Genomic DNA, 24,338 nt, shown 5'->3' with positions numbered 1-24,338 from the left:
CTTTCCATGCATATGGCCTCTGGTAGCAGAAGACTGGGTACATCACCTTTTCCCTTTTGTTTGTGAAAGACTGGGATAGGCTGAGAGAATGAGCCTTAGGTCTGGTGGGCTTCATCTTGTTGAGGGCATCATTGTCTTGGAGCTGAAAAGTAGTGCCTTGATCCTCAATTGGGCCTCAGAAATGAGTCCAGACATCTAGAATCATGAATACACTGGGAGAGTCACTCTGGTGGCCACACCCTTAGCACATGTGTCTGATGAATCATAGACCTCTCCTGGGGCATATTTTGCCACAGTTTGGCCTTTGGTGCCCAGATTTTTTTGCAGGCTGCTCTGATCCTTTGGAAGAGGATCAAAAATCAAAATGAGATATACCACACGGGATAATGAAATCTTTCCATTATCACCTGGTAATTCACAACTGACATGCCCGAGCTGCTCAAAGGTTAGACCTTCCTGACCAAAGCAGGTAATATTCAGTCTTCTAGGGGAAGGATGCAAACACGTTGATCCCACGGGTGCTGAGATGAATAGGGTCTTGGTGACCAGGTTTTGAGAGAAGTAATCAAAATTCCAAAAAAGAACTAGGTATTTCCTGCAGGATGGATTGATTTAAATCAGAGACTTAAATCAATGATTTTAACATGATTTAAATCACCTAGTAGAAAGTCTCAATTTAAATAATGGATTTAATCAATTTTTCTATTTGTACTTCAGTTATTTTTAAAGAAAGGTACATTCTCACTGGTTGATTCAATTATTAAAACATGTTGATTTACAACTAAATAGAGACTTTACGCTAGATTTGGTACATCTTTTTGCTACCTAGGAGGGTACAATATAACTATATACATTTATTTAAGCAATTATGCAGCTTAATATTTTCAGATTCTTATTAATTCTACATTTTTAGTATGTTAAAAATGGTGAATGATATGTTGCTCATTTACTAGATGATTATCTTTTTGCTCATGGTTTGTGTCAAGCTGAATTAGGATTGTCACTGAAATTTAATTAAATACACAACGGCATATACAATTTATTTTAATAAACAAAACAACCTTAAATGTTTTGGAAACGTAAACTTATCCTTTTAAAGCATGTTTCACATTTACAACTATATGATTTATTAAAGGAACCGAGAGATTAACTGCAGTCAGTGAATTTAACTGATTATTTCAGGTCAGTCTGGGAAAAATTTCAAAGGTGCCTAAATGATAGTGACTGGAGCTTAAGTTCCTACTCGCCTAAGTCTCTTGAATATGAAACATCAGTCTCCTAAACATGCATCTGATGAAGTGGGTTCTAGCCCTCAAAAGCTTATGCCCAAATAAACGTGTTAGTCTCTAAGGTGCCACAAGGACTCCTCGTTGTTTTTATCAGTCTCCTAAGTTACTTAGGCTGTCCTTTACTCTTTTAAAACTAGTAGATCTCCCCTCGCCCCTCATTTTTATACATAGGCTGGAAGAGAAAGACAAGCGTTCCTGCTTTTTCAACTGCCAGTCGATATCTCAACTTTGAATGAACTAAGCCAAATGAAGAAAATATTTTTTTCTGGGCCTTTGGAAGATGCTACTTCTGTCAAAAGCTGAGTTAGCATTTCAGCAAGTTCCAGGTGCTTAGCTAGTGAAGTCCACCGGTTCACTCACAGTGTTTGCACTTTTTGAAACATCATTAGTAGACATGTACTGCTTGAATGGTTCACCTCCAGCCCTGAAACTTATGACGTTTGACATGATTGATGGGTGATGATTAGATGCCCATGTCACAGCAGCATCTTCTTCTTCAGCAGTATCTTCTTCTTCAGCAGTTAGGCATGTACCTTGTACTTTGGGTTAAGAATATAGGCAAGAAAATGAGGTGGAGCAAGTGCTTGATCCATCCACTTTTTTACTGCTTGTCATTTAACTTTGTTGTTGGATATTTCTTTCTTCACTGTCTCTAGAAGTTCCTTCCAAAGTTCACCAGCATCAGCACTACCACAGCAATCTTTCGGCAGTTTGTCCAAGATTATGGAAATAGGCTCAATACACTGAAACCTGTCTCCTACATTTCTCGGTATCCAATGTTGACTACTTTAGCTATGATCGTTCCATCTATTTTGTAACGATTTTCTTCAAATTGTCATCAGAATAGGCCAGTTCTTAATAAATAGCTCAAAACAGTGAGCCACTGAATTCCATTGTACATCTTGCAGGAGAATTAGTTTGGATCTTCCTGCTCTCTTCGGTGAAGCTGAAGCAACGTGATTGTTGTCGAAGTATTTTTCAATTTCAGCATTTTCCTTTATTTCTGGAGTTGTACTTAAGTCTTTGGCTAAATGATGCATCAAATGAGCACTGTATTCATATTCTCTTCATTATCTTTGTCTAGATTTCTTTGCGCCACTTGCAGCATTGTCTGTGACAAAGCTACGCACTTGACACTTGAATTTTTGTTTAGTTTGTTACAGCTTTTACTGCTACTTCTCTATTCTGCTATATGGGCATTTCCTAATACATCAGTTGACATACAAGCACATATGACTAAATCATTGTGTACATTGCTCAACCCATCAAGACTCAGATTAATGAATTTCCCTGTTTTTTGCACACTATTCAATTTTCTTCTCATACACTGTATTCAGCAACCTTCCAGCAATGTCTGCATTGCAGGGTGGAGGATAGCCTGATCATGACTGAACTATGTCAATGAAATGTTTGTTCTGAACAAGACAAAAGGGAGAATGTGTTGCATAAATGAACCAACCAGTCTTTGCATCTACGGAGTTTTGCTGGTCCTGATTACAAACTCATCCATGGGTTTATTAGATAATGAAGAAAGTCTTTTTTTTTTAATACAGGTTATTTACTATCTGATATATGTTTAGTTGCAGCACTGGTGGTGATGACAGAGATGACTCTGAATTGTGGACGTGAAGATGATATCTAAGCTGGACCCTGAAACAAAAGAGGATTTAAAAAAAAAAAGTCACTTTCACTCACTAAAAAAAAAACATTTCAGAAGTCCAGCAGTGACAGTAAAAATGTAGCTGATAAATACTCCCACAACAAACTAACATCCCAATTATATTTTGAACACAAACATTTTGAAATTCATAAGTAATCAATCCACTCAAAGCACAAATTTATGAGAATAATGTAAGTCATCACGTACTGTCATGTAAGACACGGCTAGCAGTCCACAAGAATGATGCAAAAATAAGTTTACTAACCGGTTGGTCCAGATAGTTCAGACATGTCCACATCATCATCGTCACACTCATTGCCTTCTGAAGAGCATTTTTCATAATGTTGTTTCATTCTAATAACCCAAGCTTGCGTCTCTCTGTTGCACTGTTTACATTTGCCACATATTCCTTTTATTAGCCAGAGGTACAGGAGTTTCCTGAAAATATTCCCAAATAGCATCTTTTTTATGACCTGCAGCCACAGTAGGTGTTTCTTCCTCCAGTCCCCAGGTGTTGAAATCAACACTAAGGGCTGCACTCTGAAGAATGTTGTCTCTTCTTCCCAGTGTCCTGCTTTGAGACCAGTGTTCCTTCGTTCTTGTTGCACTCTCTGCTCCTTCTCCCTTGTTATCTAACTTCCCTGCTCCACCCTCACCCCCAGAAAAACAAAACAACTAACAATAATCCAAGACTTCTACTCCTGTAACCCACATGCTTTTTGTACGGCAGTATTTGAATTGTTGTAGAGACAGAGAAGGAGACAGTGGAGAAATTACTGAATTTCTGTTTCTTTGTATCTCTTTCTGTGTACACACACAAGGGGACAGAGCAAAGCCATTTATGTGAAGTAACCAGAACTATCCAGAGGCGAGGGCTGATAGTTACTGGGCAGATCAGTGTTTTTCCATGATCTGGAGAGTAAATTTCCATGGTGGGTGGAGTCATAAATATTCATAATTTGAGAACTGCGCCAATCAGAGCTCAGGTAGAGAGAGGCTATCACATAGGAGCGTGAGACCACTCAGGTCAGCTCAGTGGATGGTCCTGACGATACACGATGCTGTCTCCTGGAGTCAAAGGCCAGGGTCCCCATGCCTGTAATGACTTTGACAGTCTCTTGAAATGAGTAGCACAGCCCCTGGTTTCCCCACAGAAGCAAGCTGTTAATACAGTACACAACCTATTGTGCCATATCTATAAAGCTGGACCTCAAAAGTTGGATGTTTTTCCCCTGGTTCTTTCTCTATATAGAAAAGCAGCCTTTAACTCCAAGTGTTTGATAGAGATTCATGGATTCAACACATTTTTTTTTATTTAAATGCTTTACAAGATTATAATAATCGTAGGCCTTAACATATTTTATATAAAATTCAGATTCCACTTAAAGCAGATTTTTAATAAAAAAAAATATAATTTAAATAACAAATCTGTTTTATTTTATTTTTTTAAAAGTAATTGAATCTTTATCCATCCTGATATCCTATTTCCTATTTTGGGCACAGCTGGAGAGGTAGCAGGCATTAGCCAGGAGTCATTTACTGGATCAGGGTGTCCCTGACTGAAGAGGGACTCAGTGGACTAGCCAGACGACGTGGCAGTTTCCAGATGTAGCATGTGTGCCACCCTGCCAGGAGCTCCTGTAATTATTTGTATTCATCACATGGTAGCACCACAAAGGAGTCTGCCACAGAGTGGCTGGCCCCTTAAGGGAAGATGGGGGACCCTCCAGTGCACCTGTGACAATCTTAACTTGTCTCCCCAGGTGGGAAAATGAATTTGGTTATGTGACTAACTCAGGCCAAGCCTAGGGATATAAGGGGGAGGATTGAGGGAGAGTAGAGTTCCTCAAAGAGGAGCTGCTGAAGCCAGCTGCTGGAGGAACTGATGTGTGTATGCGGGGGGGGGGGGCAGTGATGAGCTGCCAAAATCTTAACAACTGGTTCCACCCCCGCCCCCCGGGACTCCTGCCCCATCCAACCCCCCGCGTTCCTTGATGCCCCACCCCAGGACCCCTGCCCCATCCACCCCCCTCCCCTGTCTGCCCCCAGAACCGAGAAGGAGGGTCTCTTGGGCCACCATAGTGGGTGCCCACCCCACCCCTAAGAGCCAGAGGGACCTGCCAAGGGGGCGAGGTGGGGAGTCCCGGAGGTGCTTACCTGGGGCAGCTCCCAGGAAGCATCCAGCAGGTCCCTCTGGCTCCTAGGGGCGGGAGAGCGTAGCTGGAGGGGAGCAGGGGGAGCCGCCGCTCCCCCCACTGATCACATCAAAAGTGGCGCCTTAGGCGCCAACTCCCTGGGTGCTCCGGAGCTGGAGCGCCCATGGAGAAAATTTGGCGGGTGCAGAGCACCCGCCGGCAGCTCTCCGCCCCATGCCCGGCCCCAGCTAACCTCCACTCTGCCCCCGTATCCGTCCCTGAATGCACCGCCCCACTCTGCTTCTCCCCCCACCCCGACTTCCCACGAATCAGCTGTTTGGGAAGCCTGGAAGGGCTGAGAAGCAGGCAGTGGCTTCACACTCAGGCTGAGGGTGGTGGAGGTGAGCTGGGGCGAGGAGCGGTTCCCCTGCGCACCCCCACCCCCGGGTTACCACCTCGTGCTCCCCCCCACCCCACCCCAGCTCACCTCCGCCTCCCTGGGCCTGAGTGTGAAGCCACCGCCTGCTTCTCAGCCCGCCCTGGCTTCCAGCGCGAACAGCTGATTCGCGGGAAGCGTGGGGGTGGGGGCGGAGAAGCAGAGCGGGGTGGCGCGTTCAGGGGAGGAGGCGGAGGCGGAGCGGAGGTGAGCTGGGGTTGGGGGTGGGGTGGGGCGGGGAGCTGCCGGTGGGTGCTCAGCCCTGGAGCACCCATGGAGTCGGCGCCTAAGGCTTTTGGCCGGTTAAATTTAGAAGCCCTTTTAGAACCAGTTGTCCCTCGCGGAACCGGTGGGAACCAGCTCCAGCTCACCAGTGTGTGGGGGGGAGAAGTTTGCTGGTTAGGAGCCCCAGGAAGGAGGGCTGTGTAACCCCTAAACTTAAGTGGGGAGCTACAGGCCATGGAGGCCAGGACTTAGTTATGGTCCCAGGAAAGAGAACCATGAGACCCTAGACTTGAAGGATGAACTATGGGCTGGGGAGGCCAGAACTTAAAGCCAAAGTCCTGAGAAAGAGAGAATTGTGAGACCCTAACCCTGAGGAGTGACCAGAAAGGAACTGTGGTGGGAGCTGAACGATGCTGAATAAATTAGACCCCAGGAGATACGGAATATTCTTTCAAAGATTTGGCTGTGACTGGATTATTCTGGGGGAACTCAGAGGGAAACTGAGGCAGGGTGCCTGTCGGCCCGCTCCAGGCTATGAGGGAGCACCCAGGGATGGCACCTAGTTACAGAGCCAATGTTGTTACCTGGAGAGTTACATCTCCCTCAGGAGGTCCCTCAGGACCTGTCCTCGTGCTTAGTGTGACGATCCCCAAAGTAGGAAGAGGTGGTGGAGCCTACTCCTCATGTAGTGGTAGTTGAGGCTGGACTACCTGGAGAGATGCAGGAGCTGAGGGGACAACTTCCAAAGCCATAGGGGGAGGTGTTTGTGTTACAAGTGGAAAGATAGTCCCTCTGTCCATGGCCTCTATATAGGGCTACAAAAGTAGTTAGAGGAGCTCTTGCACAAAACCTTCTCATTTGCAGGGACAGAGGTGCAGCTACCCTGAGGAACAGTAGCAGACAGCATTTTCCCTGTGCCAAGGACTCTCAAAGCCCACTTCACATGTAAGTGAGTGTGACTCCTGCCAGCCCCAGAACAAAGATATCCATGCCAGAGGGCATGGGGATGGTTCTGGGCTAGAGGAGGAGGCTTCCATCTCAAAGGGCAGCATGGCACAGAGTCTCAATGTGGAGGGAGTCAGTGGGGTGCAAAATGGGGGGAGCGTGTGCTGCAGGCAGTACTGGGGACCCCTGCACTGTCACTCTGGCTGGAGAGATCAGTTCTGGTGCATCTGGTGGACTATAAGGTCGATAGAAAGCTGGCTAGATTGTCGGGCTCAACAGGTAGTGATCAATGGCTCCATGTCTAGTTGGCAGCCGGTATCAAGTGGAGTGCCCAAGGGGTCGGTCCTGGGGCCGGTTTTGTTCAATATCTTCATAAATGATCTGGAGGATGATGTGGATTGCACCCTCAGCAAGTTTGCAGATGACACTAAACTGGGAGGAGAGGTAGATACGCTGGAGGGTAGGAATAGGATACAGAGGGACCTAGACAAATTGGAGGATTGGGCCAAAAGAAATCTGATGAGGTTCAACAAGGACAAGTGCAGGGTCCTGCACTTAGGACGAAAGAATCCAATGCACCACTACAGACTAGGGACCGAATGGCTCGGCAGCAGTTCTGCAGAAAAGGACCTAGGGGTTACAGTGGACGAGAAGTTGTATATCAGTCAACAGTGTGCCCTTGTTGCCAAGAAGGCCAATGGCATTTTGGGATGTATAAGTAGGGGCATTGCCAGCAGATCGAGGGACGTGATCGTTTCCCTCTGTTCGACATTGGTGAGGCCTCATCTGGAGTACTGTGTCCAGTTTTGGGCCCCACACTACAAGAAGGATGTGGAAAAATTGGAAAGAGTCCAGTGGAGGGCAACAAAAATGATTAGGGGACTGAAACACATGACTTATGAGGAGAGGCTGAGGGAACTGGGATTATTTAGTCTTCAGAAGAGAAGAATGAGGGGGGATTTGATAGCTGCTTTCAACTACCTGAAAGGGGGTTCCAAAGAGGATGGCTCTAGACTGTTCTCAGTGGTAGCAGATGACAGAACAAGGAGTAAGGGTCTCAAGTTGCAGTGGGGGAGATTTAGGTTGGATATTAGGAAAAACTTTTTCACTAGGAGGGTGGTGAAACACTGGAATGCGTTACCTAGGGAGGTGGTGAAATCTCCTTCCCTAGAAGTTTTTAAGGTCAGGCTTGACAAAGCCCTGGCTGGGATGATTTAGTCGGGGATCGGTCCTACTTTGAGCAGGGCGTTGGACTAGATGACCTCCTGAGGTCCCGTCCAACCCTGATATTCTATGACTCTATGATCATCCCTAGAACAGTGCCGGCACTGCTTTTTCTTTGGAGGAGCCAGAGATGTTTCTCTTCTTCCTTGTGGCAGGAGCAGCTGGGTGAGGATTGTGATAGTGCCAAGTTACCAGTGTTGGGCTTCGCTATTGGAGGAGACATTGATCCTTCCTGGGGGAGCAGGAAGGTTGACATCAAGGAGTAGTCTGGAAGCTGTTTGGGGTTGATGGGATAATGTCCCAAACATGCGTGCCAAGTCTGAGGACTCCGGAAGAATCTTGGCAGGGATCACTGGTGAATGTGGTCCCTGGGGCTTCCTGAACTTCTATGCCCCAGCTGGGGACTTCATGGACTTAGATGACCCCATGCTCAAACTCCATGTAGAGTCTGGTGCAGATGTTGGAGCAAGAGCCAATAACTCGGCCCACTGGGTGGCTGTGGGCTTTTGGTATGCTGTGTGGAACGCTGGCCCCTGAAGTTTCAGGCTATGTCTTTGAGACATCTCCAGTTAGGTGGGCCCAGAGACAGAGTGCTATATCCTGATAGGCTCAAGCTGTGCAGTGGGCTTGAGAGTGGGACACCCCTGGAGAGAAGAGGCTATCACTTCATGAGACATTAGACTCTGGAAAGATCAAGGAACATGATTCACATTGTGGGTATCCTTTCTGGCACTCGGGACTGGGCATGACCTCAGCACCAAGCCAAACCCTGGTGGGGAGAGGAAAAGTTCTCTAAATTCTATCTAACTTAATTATCTTGACTTAGATTGAACACTCTTTGGGGAAGAGACTGTTTTATTCTGTGTTTGCACAGCACCTAGCACAGTGGGGTTCTGGTCCATGAGTAGGGCTCCTAGGCTCTACCAGAATAGTAATAACAATTTTTAAAAACTAATGTAGAAAGGGGCACTGGGTGAAGGGCTGTGGACACTGGCAGGGCTCGGGCTTATGATCTCTAACAGCATATTAACTATAAATGTTTCAATTGTCCAACACTATCAATGTCTAAACAACAAAATTGAGGGGAATTTGATAAATTAAAAAAACCCAGTGATTTCCCAAACAAGTCTTCCTTGTATTACTTAGATTAACAAGAGCCACTGCTAATTCTTACGTTTGAGAGAAAAACATTAAGATTTACGCATTAGAACATTTGAACTTGTGCTCAATTAGTAAAATATGGTTCTTCTGTTACCACATTAGCAAATGTTAAAAGTTCAATTATTTTGGGGAAAAATAAAAAAACCTACAATTTCTACAGTCCTCATTGACTAGGGTAACATGATAACTGACATTAACTACAAAACTCAGCACATTGTGTTCAGTGATATTTGTAATCCATGTTGGATAAACATTTAATGTCCTCAGTTACAAAACATAATTTTCAATTATCTCATCAGGAGAGCTGAGCACATAATGGATTTTTCAGTTTGCTGGCAATTCTTAAAAATATATATATATTGTTTTGGGTTGAATTGAAAATGAAATTTTCAGTACATTGAAATGTTCAAAATTTGTTTCGGGTCAAATGAAATGTTTCATTCTGATTTTGAGTATTCTAAAACCCTTTTTTTTTAAAAAAAAAATTAAAGGAAATTTCCAAATGAAGAGTCATTTTGAATTGAAAAATGGAAACGTTTCATTTAGAAAATATGGCAATGAAATGTTTCAAATGTTTTGGAATTTGTTTAGTATTTTTTAGACCAAAACAATTCAGTGAAATGTACGTGAATTCTTGATTTGGCAACACCAAAACATTTCTTCAATCTTTCATAAAAATACAAAAAGGTTGAAAAACTTCACCCAGCTCTATTCATTAGCTGAAAGATTCCACCGTTAGGACATTGATCTTTGAAAATCGATCATATTAAAGACAATATCAGCAGTGAACTTGCAAAAATATATTCTTTCTTATACGTAGATGTGACTAAGGGCATGGCTACACTTGCAGATATAGAAAGCTGAGAGTTAAACCAGCCCTCGGAGACCGCAGCAGGGAAAGCGCGGCCGTGTGTTCACACTGTCAGCTGCTAGTGCAGTGGTATGGCCACATTTGCGGCACTTGCAGCAGCATTGAGAGCGGTGCATTATGGGCAGCTATCCCACAGAGCACCTCTTCCCATTCTGGCGCTGTGGCTTGTGGGAAGGGGGTGGGGAGTGCGGGGCATTCTGGGTCCTGTCCCAATGCCCTGTGATGCATCACTTCGCATCCCAGCAATCCCTGTGCTTCTGTCCACATTTGGCGCCATTTTTCAACGTTTTTTGTACTGGGCGTTCTGTCTTTCCTTTTGGTCTGCGGGAATGGATCCTGAACTTGTGAGGAATATGCTGATGGGTCTCGCCAGCACGTCACAAACTGCAGTCGAGTTACTGCTAAAGCTACAAAGTCACAGTTAGGGGTGCGACCATGATGTCGACTCGCATAACGCATACAACACTAGATTGCTTGAGGCATTCATGGACATGCTCAGCACCATGGAACGCGGCTTCTGGGCTTGGAAAACAGGCACTGAGTGGCGGGATCACATCATCCTGCAAGTCTGGGATGACGAGCAGTGGCTGCAGAACTTTCGGATGAGGAAAGTCACTCTCATGGGACTGTGCGCTGAGCTCGCCCCCACCCTGCGGCGCAAGGACACGAGATTGAGGGCTGCCCTGCCTGTGGAGAAGCAGGTGGCTATTGCAATCTGGAAGCTGGCAACTCCAGACAGCTACCGATCAGTCACTAACCAGTTTGGAGTGGGAAAGTCGACCGTTGGAATCGTGTTGATGCAAGTTTGCAGGGCCATTAATCGCATCCTGCTCAGAAGAACCGTGACTCTGCGTAACGTGCAGGACATTATATCTGGCTTTGCACAAATGGGTTTCCCTAACTGTGGAGGGGCGAAAGATGGGACGTATATTCCAATTCTGGCACCAGCCCACCTAGCCTTCGAGTACGTTAATTGGAAGGGGTATTTCTCTATGGTTCTCCAGGCACTTGTGGATCACCGTGGGCGTTCCATTGACATTAAGGCAGGCTGGCCCGGAAAGGTGCATGACGCACGCATCTTTTGGAGCACTGGCCTGTTCAGCAAGCTGCAAGCTGGGACTTTCTTCCCAGACCAGAAGATCACCATAGGGGAAGTTGAAATGCCTACTGTGATCCTTGGAGACCCCGCTTACCCTTTGATGCCGTGGCTTATGAAACCCTACACAGGAGCCTTGACAGCAGCAAGGAGCGGCTCAACAACAGGCTGAGTTGGTGCAGAATGACTGTGTGCGCTTTTGGCTGTTTAAAGGGCTGCTGTTTTCCGCCCCCGGGAAAGCCCAAGACCCTCTGGCCTGGGGTACTGGCCAGGAGGAGCCGAGCCCTGCATGTGCCAAAGCCCCGCACAGCACTGGCATGGGGAAGCCTCTCTGCCCCTCAGCTAAGCTCTGGAGTGGCGGGAAGCGATTTCCAGCCTGTTCACGCCCCAAACCTGCAGGCTTCACAGCAGCCCCCTGGGCAGGGGCTTAGCAACCCTCTCCCGCTGCCTTGGGTCCTGCCCCCAGGGAGTGTAGGGCTGCTCTGTCCCCTAGGTGCCCTCCCTTGCTGAGCCACCTCTCTGGACAGTTCACTGAAGCCCCTGCAGTCAGGTTCCCTGGGCTCTGGTGCACAACGCATCCTTAGGGCTTAACCCCTTCCTGCCTGCGCTGTAGCTGAGGGTGGCTTATGTCAGTGGCCAGCAGCAGCCTGGAGGTATTAGCTGCCTTTCAACACTGTGTGGGCAGGAAGGGACAAGCTGCTTCCAGCCACACTGGGGCTGGAGGGAGGAGGGGAGAGAAACTCTGTAAAGACACGGGCCAGGTCATCCCTTCCCTCTCCTCCTCCCCTGTGGCTGGAAGCAGTCCCGTCCCTTCCCTCCCACACAGAGCTCAAAGGCTGCTGCTGGCCACATTCTGGTGTGAACCCTGGCAGAAATCTGGGTGGGGGGGAATGTGACTCTGCGTCCCCCACCACATGTTGCCTTGGGAAGACATGGCACCAGGTACCAAGAGAGACAGGTCTGTCCCAGGGGCCCAGACAGGCATGGAGGCCAGAGATCGCCAGGCAGGGAGGTTTGGGTCAGTCGGTTACCCTCCCGTGTGAGAGAGGTGTACATAAATATGTGTGTGTGTCACCCCTCCTTGTGTGAACCCTAAAGCCTTAAAGATAAGGTAAATAAAAAAAATCGAACAATGCAGTATTTCTGTTTAACAGGGGCTCAGTCTACTTGATGATTTGAAAGTTTGTACAGCATAGTTCTGATTGATTGCTGTTGAACTTGCTTTAATATGAGTAATTTTATCAGGTGTCCTGTATTCAGCATAGGGAAATATGGTCACCCTATTCTTAAAGAGGGCAGAGGACTATAAAAAGAAAGGGGAACACCGCAAGGGACCCACTCCTCCTTGCTCACTCTGTCCATCAATTCACTTCACCATAAGAAACACCAGAAGGGGTCTATTGAGAGCATGTGGTACATGGATGTGCACAAATCCATGGGGCCGGATCTAATGCACCTGAGGGTCCTGAGGGAATTGGCTGATGTGATTGCAGAGCCATTGGCCACTATCTTTGAAAACTCGTGGCGATCGGGGGAGGTCCCAGATGACAGGAGAAAGGCAAATAGAATGCCTATATTTAAAAAAGGGAAGAAGGAGAATCATGGAAAAATCATGGAGCAGGTCCTCAAGGAATCCATTCTGAAGCACTTGGAGAAGAGGAAGGTGATCAGGAACAGTCAACAAGGATTCACCGAGGACAAGTCATGCCTGACGGACCTGATTGCCTTCTATGATGAGATAACTGGCTCTGTGGATATGGGGAAAGTGGTGGACGTGATATACCTTGATTTTAGCAAAGCTTTTGATACAGTCTCCCACAGTATTCTTGCCAGCAAAAGTTTAAAAAGTATGGATTGGATGAATGAACTATAAGGTGGATAGAAAGCTGGCTATATCATCAGGCTCAACAGGTAGTGATCAATGGCTCCATGTCTCGTTGGCAGCCGGTATCAAGCAGAGTGCCCCAGGGGTCTGTCCTGGGGCCGGTTTTGTTCAACATCTTCCTTAATGATCGGGATGATTTGCACCCTCAGCAAGTTCACAGATGACACTAAGCTGGGGGGAGAGGTAGACACGCTGGAGGGTAGGGAAAGGGTCCAGAGTGACCTAGACAAATTGGAGGATTGGGCTAAGAGAAATCTGATGAGGTTCAATAAGGACAAGTGCAGAGTCCTGCACTTAGGGTGAAAGAATCCCATGCACCGCTACAGGCTGGGGACTGACTGGCTAAGTGGAAGTTCTGCAGAAAAGGACCTGGGGATTACAGTGGACGAGAAGCTAGATGAGTCAACAGTGTGCCCTTGTTGCGAAGAAGGCTAACAGCATATTGGGCTCCATTAGTAGGAGCATTGCCAGCTGATCAAGGGAAGTGATTATTCCCCTCTATTCGGCACTGGTGAGGCCACATCTGGAGTACTTCATCCAGTTTTGGGCCCCCGCCCCACTAGAGAAGGGATGTGGACAAATTGAAGAGAGTCCAGCAGAGGGCAACGAAAATGATTAGGGGGCTGGGGCACATGACTTACGAGGAGAGGCTGAGGGAACTGGGGTTACTTAGTCTGCAGAAGAGAAGAGTGAGGGGGGATTTGATAGCAGCCTTCAACTACCTGATGGGGGGTTCCAAAAGGGATGGAGCTCGGCTGTTCTCAGTGGTGGCAGATGACAGAACAAGGAGCAGTGGTCTCAAGTTGCAGAGGGGGAGGTTTAGGTTGAATATTAGGAAACACTATTTCAGTAGGAGGGTGGTGAAGCGCTGGAATGGGTTACCTAGGGAGGTGGTGGAATCTCCGTCCTTAGAGGTTTTTAAGCCCCAGCTTGACAAAGCCCTGCCTGGGATGATTTAGTTGGTGTTGGTGCTGTGTAGAGAAGTGAGACTCACCGGTGCGGCACCTCCTGCTGGTTATCCTGGGAATTAATTCAATTCCAGCTCAGAGCACCCTCTGCTAGCTGGCAGCCCACCTGCCTTTGGCCCCGTGTCCTTCCCAGACCCCGGTGCCCCTTTACCTCAGGGTTCTGCCCCCAGCAGTACCCCCTTATTCTGTAAAAAGAAAAGAAGTACTTGTGGCACCTTAGAGACTAACAAATTTATTTGAGCAGAAGCTTTCGTGAGCTACAGCTCACTTCATCGGATGCATGCAGTGGAAAATACAGTGGGGAGATTTTATATACACAGAGAACATGAAACAATGGGTGTTACCATACACACTGTAACAAAAGTGATCAGGTAAGGAGAGCTATTACCAGCAGGAGAGCAGGAGCTGGGGCGGGGAACCTTTTGTAGTGATAATCAAGGTGGGCCATTTCCAGCGGTTGACAAGAACATCTGAGGAACAGTGGCGGGGAGGAGGAATAAACATGAGGAAATAGTTTTACTTTGTGTAATGACACATCCACTCCCAGTCTTTATTCAAGCCTAATTTAATGGTGTCCAGTTTGCAAATTAATTCCAATTCAGCAGTCTCTCATTGGAGTCTGTTTTTGAAGTTTTTTTGTTAAAGAATTGTGACTTTTAGGTCTGTAGTCGAGTGACCAGAGAGATTGAAGTGTTCTCCAACTGGTTTTTGAATGTTATAATTCTTGATGTCTTTTTCGTGTCCATTTATTATTTTACGTAGAGACTGTCCGGTTTGGCCAATGTACATGGCAGAGCGGCATTGCTGGCACATGATGGCATATATCACATTGGTAGATGTGCAGGTAAACGAGCCTCTGATAGTGTGGCTGATGTGATTAGGCCCTATGATGGTGTCCCCTGAATAGATATGTGGACACAGTTGGCAACGGGCTTTGTTGCAAGGATAGGTTCCTGGGTTAGTGGTTCTGTTGTGTGGTTACTGGTGAGTATTTGCTTCAGGTTGGGGGGCTGTTTGTAGGCAAGGACTGGCCTGTCTCCCAAGATTTGTGAGAGTGTTGGGTCATCCTTCAGGATAGGTTGTAGATCCTTGATGATGCGTTGGAGAGGTTTTAGTTGGGGGCTGACGGTGACGGCTAGTGGCGTTCCGTTATTTTCTTTGTTGGGCCTGTCTTGTAGTAGGTAACTTCTGGGTACTCTTCTGGCTCTGTCAATCTGTTTCTTCACTTCTTTTTGCGGATGCAGACTAACACGGCTGCTACTCTGAAACCCTTACTCTGTGTTTCCCCTCCCAGGGGAACCCCCAACCCTCTATCCCCACCTTGCCTCAGTGGCTACTGCCAGTCATCATCTAGCCCCCACTCACTTTGGCAGACTGCAGTGTAATGGCCACTCCTCATTGACAATGGGGAAGGACCTGCTGCCTTTGCCTATTCCCGGGCTGCACCTCTGCAGTGCCAGTACCTTCTATAGGCCTTGCACAAGGCTTGCAGCCTGGGGAGTTACCAGGCTGGAGCTCCCCAGCTCCTCTTGCCTTTCCCCAGGACTACTCTACCTCAGGTACCCTTCTCTCCTAGGCAGCTAAGTCCTTCTCTCTCCACCACTAGAGAGAGACTGACTCAGTGCCTGACTTGCAGCCTCTTTTATAGGGACAGCTGTGGCCTGACTGGGGCATGGCCCCAGCTGTGGCTGCTTCCCCAATCAGCCTAGCCTTTCACAGGAGCGGGGTAACTGCCCCACCACATTTTGCTTTGAGCAGGGGATTGGACTAGACCTCCTGAGGTCTCTTCTAACCCTAATCTTCTATGATTCTAAAAACTCTACTTTGAATTTAACATAGTTTAAGATGGGCCACAGTTGCATATTTTTGTTATAACCATTTCTGACTTGTATGCCTCATTACTTGTGTTCACTTAAAATCTCTCTCTTTGAAGTTAATAAACTTGTTTTATTGTTTTGTCTAATCCAGTGTGTTTAAATTGAAGTGTTTGGGGAAGCTCCATTTGAGGTGACAAAATCTGTGCACGTTATTTCCATTGATGAACTAACAGACCTATATAAATCTGTATTGTCCCTGAGAAGGCTGGGCAGTACAGGACATAGGGGGAAAATCTGGGACGGAAAATGAGTTGGGGTCACCCTGCAGTATAACCAGGCTGGTAAAAGTTCATGTGTGGCTGGCTGCAGCACACAGAGACCAAGCTGGGAATGATTTGCATGCTGGAGGTTGTTTGTGAGCAGTCTGAGACAAACAACTGGGATAAACAACTTACATACCACCTTATGTGCTTTATGACCTTTGTTTGTTACCTCCCCTTGTACCTTGTTCCTGATATCCCAGACAAAACATCCCTATTCATTATTTTGTTACACTCCAATCTAGTACAAGATAAAATGGTTTATCTGTACTAGCCTTCTGGAATGTATTCAGGTAAATATTTAAGTGCCTGGTAATGCCTATGTTTTAGCAATGCTCGCAGCAACTTTGCCAAGTTCACGTACTGGGAAGTGAACTTGTAAGCATCTGCTTTAATGCGTGGCCTGAGTCTGGTTCACAGCCTCTGGTTCAGACCTCAGGTCTTGCACCAAGCCCAGTGTACCAGGCTCTCTCCACTACACCTGCAAGGTGCTGAACTCTCTGTCCTGACACAGCAAAACATGTGTGAGTAATCCCATGGGCTTCAGCAGGGCTCTTGGCATGCTTACAATTAAACATGCATCAGTGATTTACTGCCCCAAGGACAGAGCGCCGAGTACCTTGCAGGATCAAGCCCCCAGAACTCAGGCTAAGGTATCAGAGGGACCCTAAGAGCTGGAAGGGCTCCGTTTACAGGCCAGTGAGGACAGATACCACTCACTGCATATCTCACCAGTCTGAGATGGTGGAATGATCTTCCCCAAGAACCAGGGACCATCACAAACCTCATCCACTTCCCATTCCAAGGGCAAGGTGCAGTTTGTTGTCTTTGCCGTCTCTGACATAAACATAGAACAACATGAGTATTAAAAACCAAACAAAAAACCAACCAGGAAACCCCTGCTAATACAAGACACTCCCTCCACTCCACATGCTTTTCCCCCCAGGGAGGGGATGAGAGAACAAACAACACGTGACAGATGTTAGTCATGTTGCTTAAGGCACTACGGCAAAATGCTCAGATACTGCAGTGATCAGGCCAGTATAAGAACTTATATAGAATAGATATGTCAACAAAGGGAAGAAATATTAATGAATGAGATGAGCCAGCCTTTCCCACTGTAAAAGTTCTGACCTGACCGCCCACCCCCAGCTCTGCTGGTGCACCGCATTCCTGGCCTGCACAGCTCACTGCTACTCCAGTCCTGCAAATGTCACCACGATGCTAATCCACCTCACTCTTAGACCTGCAGCTCCCCCTATTATCCCAGCTCTGACTTTCTTCTTTGAGCAGAGACTGAGAACTATGCCCAAGTGTGTGATAATGTTATGATTTAGAGGAGAGAGTTTGCTAAATAATTTTTTTTTTTTTTAAATAGCATGATCACCATCATCATAATCCTGGTAGCAGTGATTGTGCTGATCATCGGCTTTGGTGTTTCAGGTATGTGATTACTTCCTGGCAGCATTTTTTGCCCAATCTGAGCATCGTTCTGTTGCATCTCAGTTGGCATTTTGGAAGCACATGCCACTGGGCAATCATCCTGCTGAAGGATGGACTCCCCTACCCCCCCGGCCCTGTGAGTTTGCTTCAACTGAAATTTTAGGCTTCTTGTTAATCTCAGAATATTTCAGTACTGGTATGAGTCTGTGATAACTTTTTTAACTGAGTCTGGGGTCCTGCATTCTAATCCTAGCTCAGACCCTAGTATGCTGTGTAGTATCTGTCATAGAATCATAGATGATTAAGGTTGGAAGAGACCTCAGGAGGTCATCTAGTCCAACCCCCTGCTCAAAGCAGGACCAACACTAACTAAATCATCCCAGCCAGAGCTTTGTCAAGCGGGCCTTAAAAACCAAGGATGGAGAGTCCACCACCTCCCTAGGTAACCCATTCCAGTTCTTCACCACCCTCCCACTGAAATAGGTTTTCCTAATATCCAACCTAGACCTCCCCCACTGTAGCTTGAGACAATTGCTTCTTGTTCTGTCATCTGCCACCACTGAGAACAGCTGAGCTCCATCCCCTTTGGAACCCCCCTTCAGGTAGTTGAAGGCTGCTATCAAATCCCCCCTCACTCTTCTCTTCTGCAGACTAAATAACCCCACTTCCCTCAGCCTCTCCTCGTAAATCAAGCCCCCTAATCATTTTCGTTGCCCTCCGCTGGACTCTCTCCAATTTGTCCACATCCCTTCTGTAGTGGGGGGACCAAAACTGGATGCAGTACTCCAGGTGTGGCCTCACCAGTGCTGAATAGAGGGGAATAATCACTTCCCTCGATCTGCTGGCAATGCTCCTACTAATACAGCCCAATATGCCATTAGCCTTCTTGGCAACCAGGGCACACTGTTGACTCATATCCAGCTTCTCGTCCATTGTAATCCCCAGGTCCTTTTCTGCAGACCTTTCCGAAGTCCTTTTCGGGCAAGTCACTTTGTTGTGTCAGTTTCCCCCCTCTGTGGGGAAAAAACAGCATGTGATCATGTAATTAAAGACTGTGTCATAATGCATACGCAAAAGAGGGATGAATTAAGGTTCCACAGGCCACTTTATTTCTGTAATTTCCTGCCTTCTGAGGATTTCTCTTTGGAATCTTAATAGCCTTCTTTTAACATAGTTTGTTTTGTATATAAGTTCCTAGGGTTTTAAAAAGGAAAAAACAAATTCTATTTATAAGCAATTATCATGGCCACCTCTTACAGATTATAATGAGGGTTTGCACTCACAACCTTCAACACTTCAGCACATTTTCAGCTTGCGCTAATTGGGCAGCTCTGCTAGCTGGCAGCAGGCACAGACTGCTATACTCTATGGACCCGCTGCTACAGGATGCATAATACATTATAACAGTGGGTTACATATGCAAGGAAGATCCATTCTACAGTCAGCATAGCCAAGTACATAGAAGCAGTGTGGCTAAATAGAGCTACCAAATTAGAGTGCTAGGTTCTCTTCCTAGTTCTGCTGTAATATCTCAGTGGGGTGTGAAGCCTTGTTCCATAATGTGCATTGTGAAAGACATGGTGAGTGGATGAAGTGAAACGTAATCTTATGATGATCTGGTTCCCAGTTCAGTGCACCTTCCCCAGGACAGTGAAATCTGCTGGTGTGGGATGGAGGAGGGATACAAGGATCCATTTTGCCTGATTCTGTTTGGCTTTTTATACAGCCCTTGGCACTGTAGTACTATCTAAAAGTGCATAAGGTGACATGACTAGCCATCTGTCATGTGTGATTGTTCTTTCTCTCTTCCTCTTCCCACGGAGAAAGTATGTGTGCTTTATGCTTTATTTTGTTTCAAATAATGTAATATGTACACTTTGCTATGTGTACTCAAGACAGCAGGTTGAAGAAATGCCTCTGGGAATGGAAGGGGGTGAGTTTTGTGTGATGCTTCTTTGTTCCTGGGGGAGTTTGTTCCAGTTTTGGATCAGCCTCTGAGAAAGCTGTACAAAGATGAGCTCTAGCATTGTGTGGACAATTCCATTGTGCCTGAGGAATGAAGTTGTTAGCTCATTGCAGAGCTCTAGGCAATCTTTTAGGTATCCTGGTACCAAACTACTGAGGACTGAGGCCTTGAACTTGACTTGCTATTCTGTGGGAAGCCAGCCTAAAGAGCAAGGGCAGGTTTGATATCCTTACGGTAGCCAGTGTTGCTGAGTACACATGCTGCTGCATTCTGAGCCAATTGGAGTTTTCTGACAGCTGAGGGCTTCCTGCCAAGCTATATGGCATTGCCATAGTCCAGATGGGAAAAGACAAAGCCATTTATTACTGAGGCCAGGTCATCAGCCGCCAGGATGGGACACAGTCTCCTGAGTAGCTGTAGATGATGGAACATGCTACTTGCAGTTGTTGATAGAACAGGTTGCTTGTCTGCGTCCCATTCAGAAGTCCAGTTCTGTGCAACCATAGGAAAGAACTAAGGGGAATAAGGAGGAAGAATTGTGTTTACAATTAATATAATCAAATTGGGAGGCCGGGTAGCCAGCCAGGATGGCCCTAAGCAAATGTCTATCTCCACTTCCACAACACATTTGATCCCATCCCTTTTTCAAAAGTGTTATAAATATTATTGATTGTGTAATTTGGTATGTATACTTTCCATTATATAAACCCTTTTAAAATTGGCTTTGTTCACTTGCATTTATTCTTTCCCCATTTAATGCCCTTTAGTTGATTTTTTTTTCTCTTATTTCTGCTCTGTTTGTTATCTTTTCTTCCATCTTTTTCGGTCTATTTTCCTCTCCATATCACTGTTCTCTATTTCCTTCTCTTCTCCTTCTTTTCCCTCTCTAGTCTATGTTCTCTTCTTCCTTCTTCCAAACTTCTCTCTATGTATATGTACAGCACCTAGCGCAATGTGATCTCATTTGGGGCCCCTAGAAGCTAATGTAATACAAATGAAAATAATAATAAAGGAGACAGAGGGGCTTAACTGTCTGACACAGTACTTGTGGTCTGTTGCCTTATGTACTTGCCTCGTTAGTCATTGGCTAACATATTCCTCCCTTTTAAATTTAGTCTCCTTCCTTCTCTTCTTATTTCTTTCATCTGGATACAGGATGAACCCACCTGCCAGCTTGCCTTGGGTGTGAACCAAAGAGAATAGGAGATGTCATAAATATAAAGGGAAGGGTAACCACTTTTCTGTATACAGTGCTATAAAATCTCTCCTGGCCAGAGACAAAACCCTTTCACCTGTAAAGGGTTAAGAAGCTAAGGTAACCTAGCTGGCACTACCCAAAATGACCAATGAGAGGACAAGATACTTTCAAATCTCGGGGGCGGGGAGGCTTGATCTGTCTGTGTGATGCTTTTGCCGGGAACAGATCAGGAATGCAGCCTTACAACTCCTGTTAAGTTAGTAAGTAATCTAGCTAGTAATCCTTTTGTTTAATGGCTGGTAAAATAAGCTGTGCTGGAGGGAATGTCTATTCCTGTTTTTGTGTCTTTTTGTAACTTAAGGTTTTGCCTAGAGGGATTCTCTATGTTTTGAATCTGATTACCCTGTAAGGTATTTACAATCCTGATTTTACAGAGGTGATTCTCTTACCTTTTCTTTAATTAAAATTCTTCTTTTAGGAACCTGATTGCTTTTTCATTGTTCTTAAGATCCAAGGGTTTGGGTCTGTGTTCACCTGTACAAATTGGTGAGGATTCTTATCAAGCCTTCCCCAGGAAAAGGGGTGTAGGGCTTGGGGGGATATTTTGGGGGAAGACGTCTCCAAGTGGGCTCTTTCCCTGTTCCTTGGTTAAAACGCTTGGTGGTGGCAGCATAGGGTTCAAGGACAAGGCAAAGTTTGTACCTTGAGGAAGTTTTTAACCTAAGCTGGTAAGAATAAGCTTAAGGGGTCTTTCATGCAGGTCCCCACATCTGTAACCTAGAGTTCAGAGTGGGGAAGGAACCTTGACAGGAGAGTTCTGTCCTAGAAAGAAAAGACCCTGAGTTAGGGATTCACTGGGCTGCCAGCCCATCAATAGGCAAGGTTCTGCTCCTGACAGAACAAGGAGCAATGGTCTCAAGTTGCAGTGGGGGAGGTCTAGGTTGAAACACTATTTCACTAGGAGGGTGGTGAAGCACTGGAATGGGTTACCTAGGGAGGTGGTGGAATCGCCATCCTTAGAGGTTTTTAAGACCTGGCTTGACACAGCCCTGGCTGGGATGATTTAGTTTGGGTTGGTCCTGCTTTGAGCAGGGGGTTGGACTAGATGACCTCCTGAAGTCTCTTCCAACCCTGGTATTCTATGATTCTAAGGTAGATTCAGCCCTGCCTCTGAGCATGATGAGAAATAATCACATTAAAAACCTCCTGCTGTCTCCCTAGGGTACTTTGGGTGAGAGAGCCTGTAGAGGAGTATTGCACAGAAAGAGGATCTGGCTCAGGCAAGGAGTTTGTTCCCAAGGTGATCTGCTAGTACAAAAGCTGGGGACTCTGTGGAGATCTGCTCCTCTGTACTGGAGGCCAGTAGCCTGAAGAAGGCAAATGCTGATTTGCTAGATCCCACTACTGGTGGAATGTATGTTGGCCTTTTTATTTTTCTCTTGAATGTTACATCTCTGTAGAATGAGGAGTTTGCTGTTCGCAGTATCTTTTGTAAATACCTACACTTGTGGAAGGAATATAAAGAGACCCTGAGCAACAAAAGCTTTTGTCAAAAGCCATTTATATCTGCACTTTTAAAAAAAGAGTCAGTGAGAAAAATCCCGTAGAACGGGAATCAAGCTAGTAGAGAACATGCTTTTATAACCTTTATAGAAATGATTTTCTCTTGTCCTTTTGGGAGGAACTGCTTTTCAGAGTGGGAAGGTACATTGTAATAACACCCCAAAGAGCTTTGTAAAAAGCGTTTTTACAAAACACAACTCAAGAACCAGATTCCAGTAGCACTAACCACACCAGGATCTGCAGTAGCCAGCTGCTAGTGCCCTTCTGAGGTGGTTAAAGGCATTCTGCCTCTGGCTTTGTCGTTCACATTGCAGCAAGAGCCTGTTTCTGCCCAGGGTGTTCTGGCTTGCTGCTGTCCTTTACCCATCACATTGTCATGGCACTGGCACTGAACGTGTGCTCTTTCATTGCAGGGAGACGCTACATCAGTGTCACCACACTAACCTCTGCTGGGAACATTGGGGAAGATGGCATCCTGGGCTGCACTTTTGAACCTGACATCAAGCTCAGCAACATAGAGATTCGGTGGGCTAAAGCTGGGGTCTCTGGGATGGTGCATGAATTTAAAGGCGGCAAGGACCATCTAAAGGACCAGGATGAAGTGTTCAAGGGCCGGACAGCGGTATTCGCAGAGCAGGTGATTGGTGGGAATGCCTCCTTGATGCTGAGAGATGTGCAGCTCTCCGACGCTGGTGCTTACAAGTGCTCTGTCACCACATCCAAAGGGAATGGAGAAGCAGGGCTGGAATATAAGACCGGAGGTGAGGAAAACCTAGTGAGAGAGCCAAAAAAACCAAGCCAAATCCAGAGGAGTTGTTTCCGGAATTGTGTTATTTGTGACAGGCCCGGCTAATGCAGATAGGCACCATGCAAACTGAGCTGCACTGCTCTGCTCATACACCAGAATCCTCACATTTAGCATCCTCTTCTATTCCAGTCCAGGGTCCCCCCAGAGCTCCACCAACTCATTTCTGTCCAAACATGCAGCACATCCTTCTCTAACAGGCCTTGGACATTGTACACCTCTGTCAAGTCCTTCACTCCTGACCCTCAGCCCTACTGCTATTTCAGTGCTGGGGCCACTCCACCACTACAGGTCTGCCAGTGCTCCTCAATCCTAACCTGCAATGGCTGCTGCTATTCCATTCCTGAGCCTCCTGCCACAAATCACGCTGTGAAGTGGGCAAACTCCCTCAAGCAATCAAGGACAGTGTGCTAAATCCCATCAACTTGCATTGGTACCTGTAGGGCAGTAAAATGAATCCAGGGTTCTGGAGATGGATGGCAAGTCACACTACAGCCGACTCTGGAATTCAGGTTCCAGAGCTATGCAAGCTTCCATTTAAACATATATGTGACCTCCCTGCATGACAGTTTTTCAATGAGCCCTTTGGAACTACAAGGGTAAATCCAGATATACCTCCCAAATTTACCAGTCCTTTTCTGTGCTTCCTTCTGTCTCAACTGTTCCTGAGACTTGCTGCATCTTCCCTGTGGTTCTCTAGCAAAACATTTGAGTAAGGAGAAACGTGGGACTAGCTAAGTAATTCACTGGGGGGAATCTGAGGTTTGTCTCCTGCTTCAGAAATTGGAGGGTGTTTGAGACCTGGGAGTTGACAGGTTACTCTGCTCCTAGCGGAAGCAGTTGCTGCCTGTCATATGAGAGTAGTGAAACAGTCACTTTCTTCTAACGCTGAACAAGGAGGTTTATTAGGCGTTGTCTGCCCTGGGATTTTTGCATGACACCTGCTGCAGATTCTGCCGTGTCAAGGGTATTCGCCAAAAACAGCCAGTTTCCTCTCCCTTTGTGCCACTCAGGGAGCAGATCAGGACAGAGAATCTGGCCTTCTGGCCTTAATTAGTCCTTCTTTGTGCTAACTGTTCTAATTCACAGGGCTTTGTTTTACTGTGTAGATCTGTAAAATCATGCTAAGTTACAGTACCTGGAGCAAACTTCTTGTAGAGAAAATATTTCTTTCATCAGTGACATTTTTGCATTCTGCAGGGGTATTCCTGACATATCAGAATGAATTTGTGCAGCAGTTTGCTGTCCCCTTCATGCTCCCACTCGACTATACTGTAGATCTCTAGTCAATGATTTCACCCACTGTGATCTGTCTACACTTCCCCTTGATT

The 24,338-nt window shown here is 46.3% G+C and overlaps 1 protein-coding gene across 1 annotated transcript in view; it reads left to right on the top strand.

Annotated features, from left to right (window-relative positions):
* Positions 1–24,338, top strand: part of VTCN1 (V-set domain containing T cell activation inhibitor 1) — a 75,915-nt gene that overhangs the window by 45,604 nt on the left and 5,973 nt on the right. The window contains exons 2-3 of the mRNA XM_074974961.1: positions 17,411–17,475; positions 22,616–22,963. Coding sequence (XP_074831062.1) covers positions 17,412–17,475; positions 22,616–22,963 — 412 coding nt within the window. The 5' untranslated portion in view covers position 17,411. The remainder of the gene's footprint in view (positions 1–17,410; positions 17,476–22,615; positions 22,964–24,338) is intronic.

Source organism: Natator depressus, chromosome 1 (genome assembly GCF_965152275.1).
Source record: "Natator depressus isolate rNatDep1 chromosome 1, rNatDep2.hap1, whole genome shotgun sequence".
NCBI classification, from domain to species: domain Eukaryota; kingdom Metazoa; phylum Chordata; order Testudines; family Cheloniidae; genus Natator; species Natator depressus.
Note: the sequence above shows the minus strand (reverse complement) of the source record. Positions and strands in the feature narration are given on the sequence as shown.